General features: G+C 37.1%; 1 protein-coding gene across 6 annotated transcripts in view; it reads right to left on the bottom strand.

The window, feature by feature from the left end:
* Positions 1-15,230, bottom strand: part of LAMA2 (laminin subunit alpha 2) — a 693,105-nt gene that overhangs the window by 229,818 nt on the left and 448,057 nt on the right. For all 6 annotated transcript variants that reach the window (XM_027551500.1, XM_027551497.1, XM_027551499.1 and 3 more), the window contains 3 exons: positions 11,603-11,783; positions 5,733-5,869; positions 264-500 (listed from right to left, as the gene is read on the bottom strand). In XM_027551500.1, coding sequence (XP_027407301.1) covers positions 264-500; positions 5,733-5,869; positions 11,603-11,783 — 555 coding nt within the window. The remainder of the gene's footprint in view (positions 1-263; positions 501-5,732; positions 5,870-11,602; positions 11,784-15,230) is intronic.

Here is a 15,230-nt window from a genome sequence, read left to right as displayed (position 1 = left end):
GTAAAGAGAAACTAAACTTTACTTTCGAAAATACATCATTCATTTGAGCTAGGGAAAAAAAAATTGGGTTCTGGTTGAAAATAAGTTCTTAAAAAGCAGTGCTTATCTGTATATCAGGAAAAGTCTCTGCGTCTGGCAATGAATTTTCGTATGTCCTTCTTTTCAGCTTAATGATGCAGGAATAAATAACTGAAGTTAAAACAGCAATGCACATAGAACTGAGTAAGGTTTTTTTTTCCTTCCTAAATTTCAGCAGCACATACCTTACAAGTACACTGCCCAGTCTGATCGATGCAGGAGCATTTTTTAGTCTCTAAATCACAGGTTGAGTCATCAGTCCCTGACAGGAAGCAGTCACAGGGACTGCAGTGAGGGTAGTTCCAGTGACCTCGAGTGCACTCTGTACATTTTGCACCAGAGAATTTTGGATGACACTTGCACTGGCCCGTGTTTAGATCGCACTGGAAATCCAAGGAGCCTACTGAACTGCAGTTACAAGCCTACAGAGGAGATGAAAATAGCAACAGTTAATACCATTTCACAGGCAATATCTTTAAATTTTAATTCTAATGCTTCTATGCTTCCATTAAGTACATATTAATCATGTGTCTGTTATATGCTTTGTACTGTTCTAGCTGAGTCGCTTGGGAAACACTGGTGAACATAATGCTAAAATTGCTTCCTGCACTTACTAAAATATATGAGTGTCCAGAAACCATAAAGCTATTGAATAAGAAAGAAACTGCATTTTCTCTCTTTGTGGTGAGGAGGAGTTAGGTATAGATTTTCTTCAAACACCTCTTGTTTCAAAGAGTGAACTTCTGACAAAGCCATTTTACCTTATCATTTCCTTTTTACAGCATTTAGTGTTTAGAGACATATATTACAGTTTAATCAAGGGAAAGAATATATAAATATAACACAATGGAATAAGCATGATATAATAGGCGAAGTGCAAAATCCTATGAGAGTATACAAAAAGTACCAAACCAGATGTGGGGAAGCCAGGAAGAATTTAGAGGAAAAATGATACTAGGGTTTTTTTTTCGAGTTAAGTTTTGCAGACAGGCCCAATTTGAAGTGTCTTGCCAGTAACCTTTTTTTCTTCTTCCTAGATATACTAGATATATATATATATCTAGTATATATATATAGATATTCCTAGATATATTCTCATAATTTATATAATATGATATCTTGCTAGAAATTTATACAAGTTTGAGTCTTTTAAAAAATTAATTTACTGGAATATGGTGAACTCTTTCAGTTTGAGAATACAATTGTTTTTTAATTCAGTACTATTTCTTCAACTTTGTTTTTGATTTTTACTTCTGTTCTAATTTATCAATTTTCTTCTTCAGAATCACCTGTAATTCTTGAAGTACATAATTTCTATCTGTCAAATCTATAATTTACTAATGTCTTCTGTAGTCATCTCCCTATTTGCCTCTCCAATTTGTTCTCCATTTTGTCCTTGCTATCCTAACACAGTGAAAATTCTGTTGTATGTATATAACATCAATGCTTATTTTAATTACAGTATTGCATTTTTAGCTTCTTTTCAATAATTTTTTTGTTTCATCTCAGCAGCAATTTTCAATTTGCTGCTCATCCACATATCTCGTCTTCTATTCCTTAAGGCTTTCTGCTTCTGATTTAGAGCTCAAAGCTCCTTGAATTTAAATGAAAATTTAAGTGAATTACTAAAATGTTATTTAAGATCTTGGAATACATCATTTTCAGAGATCAGCTGTGCCAAGGATCTCTCTGCTGTCTCTGAGCTCTAAACTCACTCCTCTTTGCCTTGTTTTATGACATTACAGTTAAACCTCTACGGACATTTCCCCCTGGCCAGTAACAGAATGTTAAACTTAGTCTTTAGAGGGTCCAGGAGAGACCCAAATAAGGCCATGGTCATGGAAAGACATTTCTCTTCTGGGTTGTGGTTCTTCTTTACTATCATCATCACTATTATTTACTTATTTAGCATGGGAGCCCGGAGGCCCATAAAGAATCCCAAGCTGTGCCATCAGGCCACTCTCTCCCCTGCTGTTTAGGTCTGCACTCAAGCACTGACCATGACAGGCTGCTTCTCAGCAGCTCCAGCAAGTCTGCATCCTCCAGTAACGATGGGCAGTGTCTATAGGCCAGCACTTGCCCATAAACTCTGGCAAGTTATTTATTATCGTTGTCGTTGTTGCTGTTGTACCACCAGCAGGCTGTGTAGCCCTGTGGTTGCCACAGTCTCTTCAAAGATGTCTGAACCCAAGTATTGTTGGGAGTGGAGAACGGGGGAAGACCTTGCTTCCTTTACAGTCCACCCCCTTACCCTTGGGGCTTCCCTGATAGCTCAGGTAAACAACCTGCTTGCAATGCAGGAGACTCAGGTTTGATCCTCAGGTCAGGAAGATTCCCCTAAAGGGACTGGCTACTCACTCCAGTATTCTTGCCTGGAGAATCCCAGAGACAGAGGATCTGGCGGGTCCAAGGGGTCACAAAGGGTAGGATACAACTGAGTGCCTAACACTTTCATTTTCCCCTCAGCCTGGAAGTAGTAGCTACTCTTTTGGATCTTCCAGTGAAGTAGCTTCAGTAGATCTTCCTGAAGTAGCTACCACTTCAGGATCTTTCATATCCGTTTTTTATCCTTTTTGTAACTAACTTTTATCAGTTAACAATTCTTTATATTCTACTTTCCCTGTTTATTCCCTGGTGGTTCAGATGGTAAAGCGTCTGCCTGCAATGCAGGAGACCTGGGTTCGATCCCTGGGTTGGGAAGATCCCCTGGAGAAGGAAATGGCAACCCAATCCAGTACTCTTGCCTGGAAAATCCCATGGACAGAGGAGCCTGGTAAGCTATGGTCCACGGGGTCGCAAAGAGTCGGACACAACTGAACGACTTCACTTTCTTTCTTTCTTTCTTTCCCTGTTTAAGTTTCCCTGGTGTGGTTTCTGTCTCCCTAGAGGGTATCACCTCTCTCTGTGTCTGAGTTTACCACCATCAGGGTTTGTACTTAGTCTATGACCTGACTCTTTTCGGTGCTTTCCTATTAATCTTCCTCCTCAGAACTACAGCTCTATGGAAGACTCATACACATAGTGACTTGCCAGATTTCCAGATCCAAGTCTGGCTGGATCTCACTTGGCATTTCTCACACTTTCATTGCTCAGCTCAATTCTTACATTCACCACTACTAAAGCAATTCCTGCTTCTGCTCCTGCCAAGAACTGAGTTATGGGACACCTCTTTCCAGGTTGTGATGTACAATCACCAGAGTCCCATCTATTATCTCTTTCCTGTCCAAATGTTTGGTAAAATATCTTCTCAGATTCTGATGTTAAAATATCACCTGGCCTTATTTTTGGTATCTTTATGATTCAGTATTTTTCTGTCTTCACTGTTCTCCAGTAAAAAGGCCTGCAGTATGGGATGCTGCTAAAAGTTATGTTAAACTCAAAGGACTAAAAGTGATTATTTATTACACTACAAACATTGCCATAGTTTCAAAAGCATAGAACAAAGCACTTCATCACGCCAAGTAACTTGTTCTTATAGAACATCAGATGTAGAATGAGAATTCAAAATAAGGATGACTGACTTATCCACTTAAGTAATTTTTCCTTACTTATTTAAACAAAATTGGCCATAATCAGAAATATAAATCTATGGTATGTTATGGAAACTATAATCACGTAATAAATTTTAAAAATGTCTTATGATATATTTAACTAAAATAAATGTATTAGATTTTATTAACTAAAATAACTTTCTTGAGACTTAAAAAAATTATGAAATGTCTATTTCTCAATTTATTAGATAAAAGGAAAGCATTAATTCTTAAAAACCAGTCAAAAAATTGGGACATTTTCAAATTGGGAAGTTTATTCAGGAAGTTATAGTAGAGAATAAATGAGACTATTAACCATATGTTTAGATGACACTGCAGCCAACATGAAACTTAAATCATAATTAGCTGTAATGTTTGTTTAGCAATAGAGGATTTATGCACTGTTCCCCTGCTAGTGAAAGATGGCAGGCTTTATATTCTACTTCAATAAAGGCTCAAATGATGTGTGTGCTCACACCTCAGCACAGAGAAATTATCCATGACACAAGGAAAGCTATAAATCTCAAAAAATCACTGTTCATTTATAGTCAAAAAAGATTTTAAATAGTAGAATACATCCTCATAAATAATTGTGAGGGCTCTATAAATTGTTTATAATTGTTCATAATGATTAAGTGTCTAGCTATTCAGAAATTTAGATTTGTAACAGTGGTTCAAAGTAATTAAAAAATTTCAATCAACTTCAGTCAACATAGTATTTACTCAATGATCAGTAAATGTAATGATAGAAAACATATAAATATTAAAAAAAAACTTGGCCTAGGGTCTTCCCTGGTAGTCCAGTGGTTAAGAGTCCACTTTGCAATGCATGGGGCGCAGGTTAGATTCCCTGGTCCAGAAGATCCCGACATGCCATGGAGTGACTAAGCCTATGCACCGAAACTACTGAGCCTGCATTCTACAGCCCTTGAGTGGCAACTACTGAGCTCAGGTATAGCAACTGCTGAAGCCTGTGCACCTTAGAGCCCATGTTCCACAAGAGAAGCCACTGCAATGAGAAATCTGCATTCCACAATGAGTGAGCAGCCCTCCCTTGCTGCAACTGGAGAAAGCCCGCCCACAGCAACGAAGACCCAGCACAGCCGAAAATAGCTAAAATAACGTAAATAAATAAAATTATTGAAAAAACCTTACTTGGTCTGCATTCATCCATCATCTGTTGCAAAGCAAAACCTGGCAGTCATCCCTTAGCCTTCGCTTTCTTATTCCTTAAATAAATTAATTCAGCCATATCTTATTCAGTCATAAGAGTTGTAACTTAACCTTCCTTCTAAACACTAGTGGATAATTGAGGCCAAGCTGCTATGGGGCTTCCCTGGTAGCTCAGTGGTAAAGTATCTGCCTGCAGTGCAGGAGCCACAGGATACACAGGTTTGATCCCTGGGTTGGGAAGATCTCCTGAAGGAGGGCATGGCAACCCACTCTAATGTTCTTGCCTGGAGAATCCCATGGACAGAGAGGCCTTGCAGGCTACAGTTTATGGGGTCCCAAAGAGTGGGACATGAATGACTTAGCACACACACACAAGCTTCTATCAACTCTCACCAACATTTTTGCAACCGCCTTATAAGCAACCTTCTGCCCTGAAGCTGTATAAATTTCTCTAAATGTGAGTCTGGCCATATCACTTACTATGGTTCACTCATGGAAAAAATGGGGGAATTTTGTAAGCTAAAGGTTGTTTAAATGACTTCAGAATCCTCTCAACTAGCTCCCCAAAACTGATATCTAGGTAAAATTTTGGGGGAATTCTTGTGGATTTTTAAAAAATTCATTCTTAATTTCCTTGTACTTTGGAGATATATTAACATTTCATTGTGTGTAGGTATGAAGTTAGAGATGTTTCTAGTTTTATTTTATAATTTTTGGGTCTTTGTCTTCCTTTTTTGAAAGTATCATGGATTAAGCTATATAAATGTGTACTTGCTTTACTCATCTTTCCTATAAGTAAAATGTAAGATAATGATCGATTCTGCAATCATGCTATAGCAATAGATCTGTATCGTTTCGTAATACTGACTCTTGAAATGCCCAACTACAGAGTTCTACCAAAATAGAAATCCTTAAATGACATTATGAGATGAAATAAAGCAATTCACTCACCTTACAACCAGTGGTGATGCTGTGGCCCCAGGTACGAGGTGCACATTTAGAACATTTCTCTCCAATGGTATTGGGTGGGCAAATGCATCGACCAGTCTTTGGGTCACAGTTATTACCCAGATGGGAACAGTCACAAGCTTCACAGGTGAAAGGATTAAAAAAGAAAAAAAAAATGATATAAAGTGTTGAATTTTTTGTTTGTGGGTTTCTCTGTGATTTATGCTGTTTTATTTTCCATACTATAGTTAAAGATCCTTGAAAATGACAACTCACTTCATTCATTTTTCATATCATAGTACCGTATAATTCCCCAGGAGGAGGGCATGGCAACCCACTCCAGTATTTTGGCCTGGAGAATCCCATGGACAGAAGAGCCTGGGCTATGGTCTACAGGGTTGCAAGGAGTCAGACACGACTGAAGCGACTGAGCACACATGCACACAAGCATAGTATACACCAGAGTGGTTATTCAGTAAATATATACTGAGTTTCACTAATAGCTTAAAAATTTCAAACATTTTTAGCTTTTTGATTAGGGATAAAAGGAACTGATATATCAGATTTCCTGTTAACTGTATTCCCTTATATCTAAATACTATAAGGTTAATTGTTTTTAGATTTAAGTTCATAACTAAACATAACTATGGGCTTCCCTCATAGCTCAGTTGGTAAAGAATCTGCCTGCAGGAGATCAGGGTTCAATCCCTGTGTCAGGAAGATCCCCTGGAGAAGGAAGTGGCAACACACTCCAGCATTTTGGCCTGGAGAATTCCATGGACAGAGGAGTCCATGGAGTCGCAAGAGTCAGATACAACTTAGTGACTAAACCACCACCAAGTTCATAACTAATTTTCATGATCTATAGATTAATATTTCCTTCCTGTGAAGAGTGAAAACATCCGTGTCCATTACACGTTCTCAAAGAATGCAAACATAAGATCTGAAGAAAAACAAAAAGATTTGACAGATCTTCAAAGCCATCCAAGACAAGGAAGGCATCCAAGGCCACTTTTAGCTACAGTTGACTCAGTTGCTGAGTACTTTTTACTGCACCATTTCAAATCAAAGAAGTGAAAGAAATAAAAATGCCATCAAATACTCAGATTCAAATAGAAGACTAATGTTATAAGAAATCTTTTAGTTAGTTACATGATGATTAAATCCTTTAAAAATACATTTAGGATATTTAAGTTCACTTTTCAAGGGGTCACACTTATCATTGCTCACAGGATCCTACCCCAGCTGTGGAAAATGTTTAGCACAACACTTGACATAAATGTTAGCCATTGTTTATTATTATTATTATTATTGTTGTGCTGATTTTAAGCCAAAGGACTTACTTTATGTGTACCACTTACTAAGAAAAAAATGCTTCACAATATGCTTAAATTTATGGGCTAAACAATGTCTTGGGACAGTTTGAATCATTACTTGCAAATAGAAATTAACCATTCAGTTAGGGAGTTTGAGATGGACATGTATACACCTCTATATTTAAAATGATACTTTATGGCCATTCAGTTCAGTTTCTCAGTCACGTCTGACTCTGTGACCCCATAGACTGCAGCACACCAAGCTTTTTTGTCCATCACCAACTTGCAGAGCTTACTCAGACTCATGTCCATTGAGTCGGTGATGCCATCCAACCATCTCATCCTCTGTTGTCCCCTTCTCCTCCCGCCTTTAATCTTCCCCAGCATCAGGGTCTTTTCAAATGAGTAAGTTCTTCCCATCAGGTGGCAAAAGTATTGGAGTTTCAGCTTCAGCATCAGTCCTTCAATGAATACTCAGGACTGATTTCCTTTAGGATGGACTGGTTGGGTCTCCGTACAGTCCAAGAGACTCTCAAGAGTTTCCTCCAACACCACAGTTCAAAAGCATCAATTCTTGGTGCTCAGCTTTCTTTATAGTCCAACTCTCATATCCATACATGACTACTGAAAAATTCATAGCTTTGACTAGACAGACCTTTTTGGCAATGTAATGTCTCTGATTTTTAATATGCTCTCTAGGTTGGACACAGCTTTTCTTCCAAAGAACAAGCGTCTTAAAATTCATGGCTGCAGTCACCATCTGCCATGATTTTGGAACCCAAAATTTAAGTCTGTCTGTTTCCATTCTCTCCCCATCTATTTGCCATGAAGTGATGGGACCAGATGCTATGATCTTAGTTTTCTAAATGCTGAGTTTTCAGCCAACTTTTTCACTCTCATCTTTCACTTTCATCAAGAGGCTCTTTAGTTCTTCTTTGCTTTCTGCCATAGGGTGGTGTCATCTGCCTATCTGAGGTTATTGATATTTCTCCTGGCAAGCTTGATTCCAGCTTGTACTTCATCCAGCCCAGCATTTCACATGATGTACAAAAGTATAAAAGTTATACTGTGTAAAAGTTAAATAAGCAGGGTGACAATATACAGCCTTGACATACTCCTTGCCCAATTTGGAATCAGTCTGTTGTTCCATGTCCAGTTCTAACTGTTGCTTCCTGACCTGCATATAGATTTCTTAGGAAGCAGGTCAGGTGGTCTGGCATTCCCATCTCTTTAAGAATTTTCCATAGTTTGTTGTGATCCACACAGTCAAAGGCTTTGATGTAGTCATAAAGCAGAGGTAGATGCTTTTCTGGAACTCTCTTGCTTTTTCGATGACCCAGAGGATGTTGGCAGTTTGATCTCTGGTTCCTCTGCCTTTTCTAAATCCAGTTTGAACATCTGGATGTTTATGGTTCAAGCACTGTTGAAGACTGACTTGGATAATTTTAGGCATTACTTTGCTAGTGTGTGAGATGAGTCCAGTTGTGGAGTAGTTTGAGCATTCCTTGGTATTGCCTTTCTTTGAAGTTGGAATGAAAACTGACCTTTTCCAGTCCTGTGGCCACTGCTGAGTTTTCCAAATTTGCTGACATATTGAGTGCAGCACTTTCATAGGATCATCTTTTAGGATTTAAAATAGCTCAACTGGAATTCCATCACCTCCACTAGCTTTGTTCATAGTGATGCTTCCTAAGGCCCACTTGACTTCACATTCCAGGATGTCTGGCTCTAGGTGAGTGATCACATCATCGTGGTTATCTCGGTCATGAAGATCTTTTTTGTATTGTTTTTTGTATACTCTTGCCACCTCTTCTTAATATCTTCTGTTTCTGTTAGGTCCATACCATTTCTGTCCTTTATTGTGCCCATCTTTGCATGAAATATTCCCTTGGTATCTCTAATTTTCTTGAAGAGATCTCTAGTCTTTCCCATTCTATTGTTTTCCTCTATTTCTTTGCATTGATCTCTGAGGAAGGCTTTCTTATCTCTCCTTGCTATTGTTTGGAACCCTGCATTCAAATGGGTATATCTTTCTTTTCTCCTTTGCCTTTAGCTTCTCTTCTTTTCTCAGCTATTTGTAAGGCATCCTCAGACAACCATTTTACCTTTTTTCATTTCTTTTTCTTGGAGATGGTCTTGATCCCTGCCTCATGTACAATGTCATGAACCTCAATCCATAGTTCTTCAGCCACTCTCACATCTAATTCCTTGAATCTATTTCTCACTTCCACTGTATAATTGTAAGGGATTTGATTTTAGTCATACATGAATGGTCTAGTGGTTTTTCCCTACTTTCTTCAATTTAAGTCTGAATTTGGCAATAAGGAGTTCATGATCTGAGCCACAGTCAGTTCTCAGTCTTGTTTTTGCTGACTGTATAGAGCTTCTCCATCTTAGGCTGCAAAGTATATAATCTATCCGATTTCAGTATTGACCATCAAGTGATGTCCATGTGTAGAGTCTTCTCTTGTGTTGTTGGAAGAGGGTGTTTGTTATGAGCAATGACTTCTCTTGGCAAAACTCCGTTAGCCTTTGCCTGCTTCATTTTGTATTCCAAGGACAAATTTGCCTGTTAATCCAGGTATCTCTTGACTTCATACTTTTTCATTCCACTCCCCTATAATGAAAAGGACATCTTTTTTGGGTGTTAGTGGTAGAAGGTCTTGCAGGTATTCATAGAACTGTTCAGCTTCAGCTTCTTCAGCACTACTGGTTGGGGCATAGACTTGGATTACTGTGATATTGAATGGTTTGCCTTGGAAATGAACAGAGATTATTTTGTCTTTTTTGAGATTGCATCCAGGTACTGCATTTCAAACTCTTTTGTTGACTATGACGGCTACTCCACTTCTTCTAAAGGACTCTTGCCCACAGTAGTAGATGGCCATTAAGTCACCTAATTCTTACAAAACCCAAGTGAGGCAGATACTATTATTTCCCTAATTTAATAGATGAAATTTGCAGGGTACAGTGAGGTGAGGTCACTCAGTCAAGGTCATATAATAATTGTTGGTGGTGTGCAGTGATAAGTTGCTTCAGTCATGTCTGACTCTTTGAGACGCTATGGACCGACCATAGCCCACCAGACTCTTCTGTCCATGGGATTCTCCTGGCAAGAATACTCGAGTGGGTTGCCACGCCCTCCTCCAGGGGATCTTCCTGACCCAGCGATTGAACCCACATCTCTAAAGTGGGAGAGCCACTAAACAAATCCAGGCTCTTTGGTGAGAGTCATGTTTTCAACCATAATGCTACCCTGCTGTTTTATGCTTAAAAAATTTTTTTTTTCTGTTCTGCTTCTTTGGCTTAGAATGCTACTAGGTTTGCATTTCTAAAATGTTATCATCATTTCATCATTTTAAAATAATGTTTTTGATATTTATAATTTCTGGTAGTGGATATATTTGAATTTGTAGCACTTTTTCTTCAATTAATATTAAGTAAAAATGCTAGTGAGAGTTGTTTTTATAAAGAATAGAGTACATTTTAAAATGCAGCCTTATATACTTTTTAGTAACTACAGATATTGTCTTAGAGATTATACATAGATTCTTAGAAGATCTATAATAATAATATTCAGAATAATTTATAATGGCTTAATTTATGATAAAAACTGTTCATCAGAAGTAGTTGAGAATATCTTTAGGGTATTGGCTTTTAATGTTATTCTTCCCACCCCTAACATAATTTTCTTTAGTAGTCAATAATCATGTCTTAAAATCTTGTCATGTATTTATCATGTTCTGAAAGCGTACGAGTATCATCAATGTTGTACTACTGAGTTTAGTAAATGAGAGTAATACTCTACCAAGTGATTATTGGAATAGAGGTCGATTCCAACTTAGTAGTATAAAATCAAGGCAAATGCTCAAACTTTACTCTCATCTGTACTGTTAATTCCTATTTTCTTAATTCAGGATCTGTAGGAAGGCTGTGGCTAGACACATAAGAACCCTGCTTGAGGGAGCCAGCGTTAGCAACCCCAGCTTACATTTTCTCTGGAACTAACAAACATCTACAGCCAATCTATTTTGCTCTCAGAACATCACAGTTTTCAAGGCACCTGAAAGTGGATGAAAACATTTTTTTTTTTTTTTTTTACCGTACCAGAAAAAGATATTAACTTCCCTGATTGTTGTACCAATTTTGCAACAGGAAAAGGGAAAGTTGAACTATATTAGCTTGGGAGTAAAGTTTAAACCAAGGTAACATTGGCACCAGAAAAATTGAACATCTCTTTGAGGCTGCAGTACCCTTTGAGTGACTGGCTGGACAGAGGTCACAGACGGAGGGAGACAGCAGAACTGGGATCTGCTGATGGATTTTTATTGCAGGCACAGCTATTTACAGGGCAGTGTTTCAGATTACAATGTATTTCCTTTAACTTATTAAAAACATATGTCAAGCATTAGGTTAAGCATTTTTTTGTATTATATGTTTGCCTGTTGTCTTGGTGTATTTCATTTAATCTCTGGCAACCTTGTAGAACAAACTGCTATAGAAGCCTAAATACCAAACCAGGTAATAAATGCATTGAGCTTAGTCTCATTTACAGACCTGTGCATCCGCCTTCTTGGAAGTTGAAATAGCCGTGGGCACAGCGATCACATTTCTTTCCTGTTACTCCTGGCTGGCACCAACATTGACCACTCTCTTCACAGTCAAATGATTTGGACCCAAAGGAATTGCAGTTGCAGGGGATACACCCCCTTGCTGATTGGAGGCCAAAGGTTTCAGGCTGGCATAGAAGCAGAATGAGAAAAATTAGATTTAAATCAATTAATTCACAATGGCACTAGATGCACTGCAAGATCAGGTGGGAACAGAGGAGCCTGTGGGTTATAATGGTTCTTCAGTGATGTTATGACAATTGGACTATAATTTAATCTAGTGGACTTTTTCTACAATGTCCAAGAGAAAACTGCAATTACTCTGAAATTTCATTGAGATTATTGGTGGAATTAGGGTGTTATGATTCAGTCTGTGATATTTTCACCAGCCTTTCCCTATATGTCTCAAGATTCTAATGGCAATGTGGAAATAAGTGAGGATGGCAATTCTATTTAAAGAAAATTTTGGTTTCACTTCTAATAATCAGAATTGATTATTTTCAGACATTTTAAAGTCCTTTTACTGGTAAAAATGCTTTCAATATTATTGGGCAGCAGCCTAAAGTTAAAATAAATCTTTTTTCTCTTATATTGGGTCTAATTTTTGTCATATATCCATGAATACTTCAAATCATCATTATGGGGCTCACATGATAAATGTAACTCTTTGGTTATGCCTATACTGACAAAATAATTGGTGTAACTAACATCTAGTTTCTTGGGTTTCATCCTAACAATCAAAGTTGATTTGTGAGAACACATATCAGAGCACCAAATTAGGTAGATGAAGGGAAACTTCCATCTCTGATGAGTTATTCATATGCATATCCCTTATCTATTTGTAACAAGTGACCTTCCATGGCCCAGCATCACTAGCTTTGGCTGACTTTCTGGAAATGCGTGTTAGCAGACCTAGAATGACTACATTAGAAAATGCTGATGGATTAAAAATCATTCCTAGCAGAAAAGTGAAAAGCACATATCCTACTTAAAGTATGTCAGGGCTGTCTTTCAAGCAGAAGTTTGTCACATTATTATGATATTTTAATCTGGAAAATTAGTCTCAGTAATTACTTCTTTGTTAAACTAATTCTTATTTTGGAAAATTAGACTTAATAATTACTTCTTGGTAAAAATAAATCTTGCTATTTAATGTGAGCTACCCAAAGAGTAATGATTAAGCCTCATTATGTATTTTTGTCATTATTGTTAACAATATTAAAAATAAGTCCTATAAAACCAAATCATACTGAAAATTAGTCTCTTAAAATGATTGTTGCTAAGAATAGTTTTCTTTTTAAATCTAAAATGGGTTGATTATGGTTGATAATCATTTTAATCTTTACATTTGTTCTTCCTTTTATTTTTAGTTCATTTGTTTTTATGAAATAAATAAAATAAATAGCTCTTTATTTTATTTTAGTTCTTGATATTATTTTTAGTTCTAATTCAGATTCACTGTATAATTAAAGAAATTGTGTGACACTTGTAACAAATGACGTTACTTGATTTTGAAATTAATTATAGGAAAAAAGAAAACATGTAATATTTTTATTCATAAAAAGCAATTCAGTGTACAATTCTAAATACCAGGCCTAGAGAAATCGTCAGAAATTGAGAAAATGCATGCATGCTTATTACAGTATTATTTATCATAATAATGAGCAACCATAGAGGTACTTAAATGTTCAATGTTAGAGAAAAAGCTGAATAAAGTAAATTACGAGGCATTCATGTTATAAAATATATAAAATCATTAAAATCCTGTTTTGAAGCAATTTTAATGATATGAATATGGGTAGAATATAGCATTAAGTAAAATCTCAAAAAGCAGAATACAAAATTACATACACATTATGATTCTAATTACATACCCACAAAGGCACACATACCACTCAGATACAAACAAATAGAAACTTATATACATAGAAAAAAAGACTAGAGCATTACATAGTAACACTTTTTTAAAAAAGTAATATTTTGCATTTGTTTTTATTTCCTAAATTTTCTTGACTTAGAATGTGCATTGTAGGGATAGTACTTTATCTTTATCTTTACCTACTAAGTTTGCTTTACTTAGCATATCTATCTATACAAATATCCTTAATGGATAGACCAATAAAATAACTTTCAAATTACTACTTATTTTAAAAATTCCAAAGTTTATTATGTAAATAAATATATGAGAAGTAATGTCTCTATCATACTTTTCTAATATTTACCTAGTGTGGTTTTAAAACCTGAAAGTCAAAGTGGCTCAGTTGTGTCCGATTCTTTGTGACCCCATGGACTATACAGCCCATGGAATTCTCCAGGCCAGGATACTGGAGTGGGTAGCTGTTCCCTTCTCCAGGGGGTCTTCCCAACCCAGAGATTGAACCCAGGTCTCCCGCATTGCAGGTAGATTCTTTAACAGCTGAGCCACCAGGGAAGCCCAAGAATACTGGAGTGGGTGGCCTATCCCTTCTCCAGTGGATCTTCCCAACCCAGGAATTGAACCAGGTTCTCCTGCATTGCAGGCAGATTCTTTACCAACTGAGCTACAGTTATACCAAAACAAATATCACCAAATTTCAGTAATAAAATTTTAATAAATTGTTCAAAAATTTATCTCACAGTCCAGGGAAAACGCTGCAGTAAACAAATTTTAAAGAACATTCTTAGTAATTGAGATTAATGAGGTAAAACATATGGAGAAGCAAGTGCCTGCCTAGTCTCAGTGGGAAGTTTGATGAGCTCATATAATTTATTTTCATTTGGGATAATAATAAAAACTAGCACTTACATATTGTTCTTGCCAAGCAACATTTCTAAAGCCCTTTACAAATATGAACTCATTTAAATTCTTAAGACAATCCCGAAAGATAGTTATTATCATCAACTTTTTAGAGTGGTGAAACTGAGGCACAGAAGGGTCACATAATTTGTTCAGCAGCTAGCCAGTTGTGGAGTCAGGATTCCAAATCAGCCAGGCTGGCTTCAGAGTCTGTGCTCTTAGCTGTCACATATACTGTATCAGAGGAAAAGTGGTCTCAGAACAAAACACCACTCCATACATCAGGGCTGTAGGATATGTAGGAAGAGGGTGTGAATAAGGGTTAATAATTCTGCTGAATTTATGTTTTGGAGACATTTTTGCATGCTCATGCTCAGTCATATATGACTCTTTGCAACCCCATGGACTGCAGCCCACTAGGCTCCTCTGTCCATGGAACTTTTCAGGCAAGAATATTGGAGTCGATTGCGAGTTCCTCCACCAGGGAATCTTCCTGAACCAGGGATTGAAGCCACATCTCCTGAGTCTCCTGCATTGACAGGAGGATTCTTTAACACTTAAGCCACGTGGGAAAGCCCATTTTGGAGACATAGTGATCAGTTATGGTCCCTTTCTTTTACTCTAAATGTATGCATTTATTGCTGAAAAATATAATCTCTTTTAAAGATTTCTCCACTTAATAACAATAATAATAGTGTTTTATACACTCCTCTCACGACAACCTGGAGACAGCCATAGCGGTGCCTGGGAAGACCTCCCTGCAAGAGAGCCTGCGGTGGGAGTGTCACTAATTGACAAG

Source organism: Bos indicus x Bos taurus, chromosome 9 (assembly GCF_003369695.1).
Source record: "Bos indicus x Bos taurus breed Angus x Brahman F1 hybrid chromosome 9, Bos_hybrid_MaternalHap_v2.0, whole genome shotgun sequence".
Taxonomy (NCBI): domain Eukaryota; kingdom Metazoa; phylum Chordata; class Mammalia; order Artiodactyla; family Bovidae; genus Bos; species Bos indicus x Bos taurus.
The sequence above is the reverse complement of the archived record's forward strand: the minus strand, read 5'-3'. Positions and strand labels throughout refer to the sequence as shown.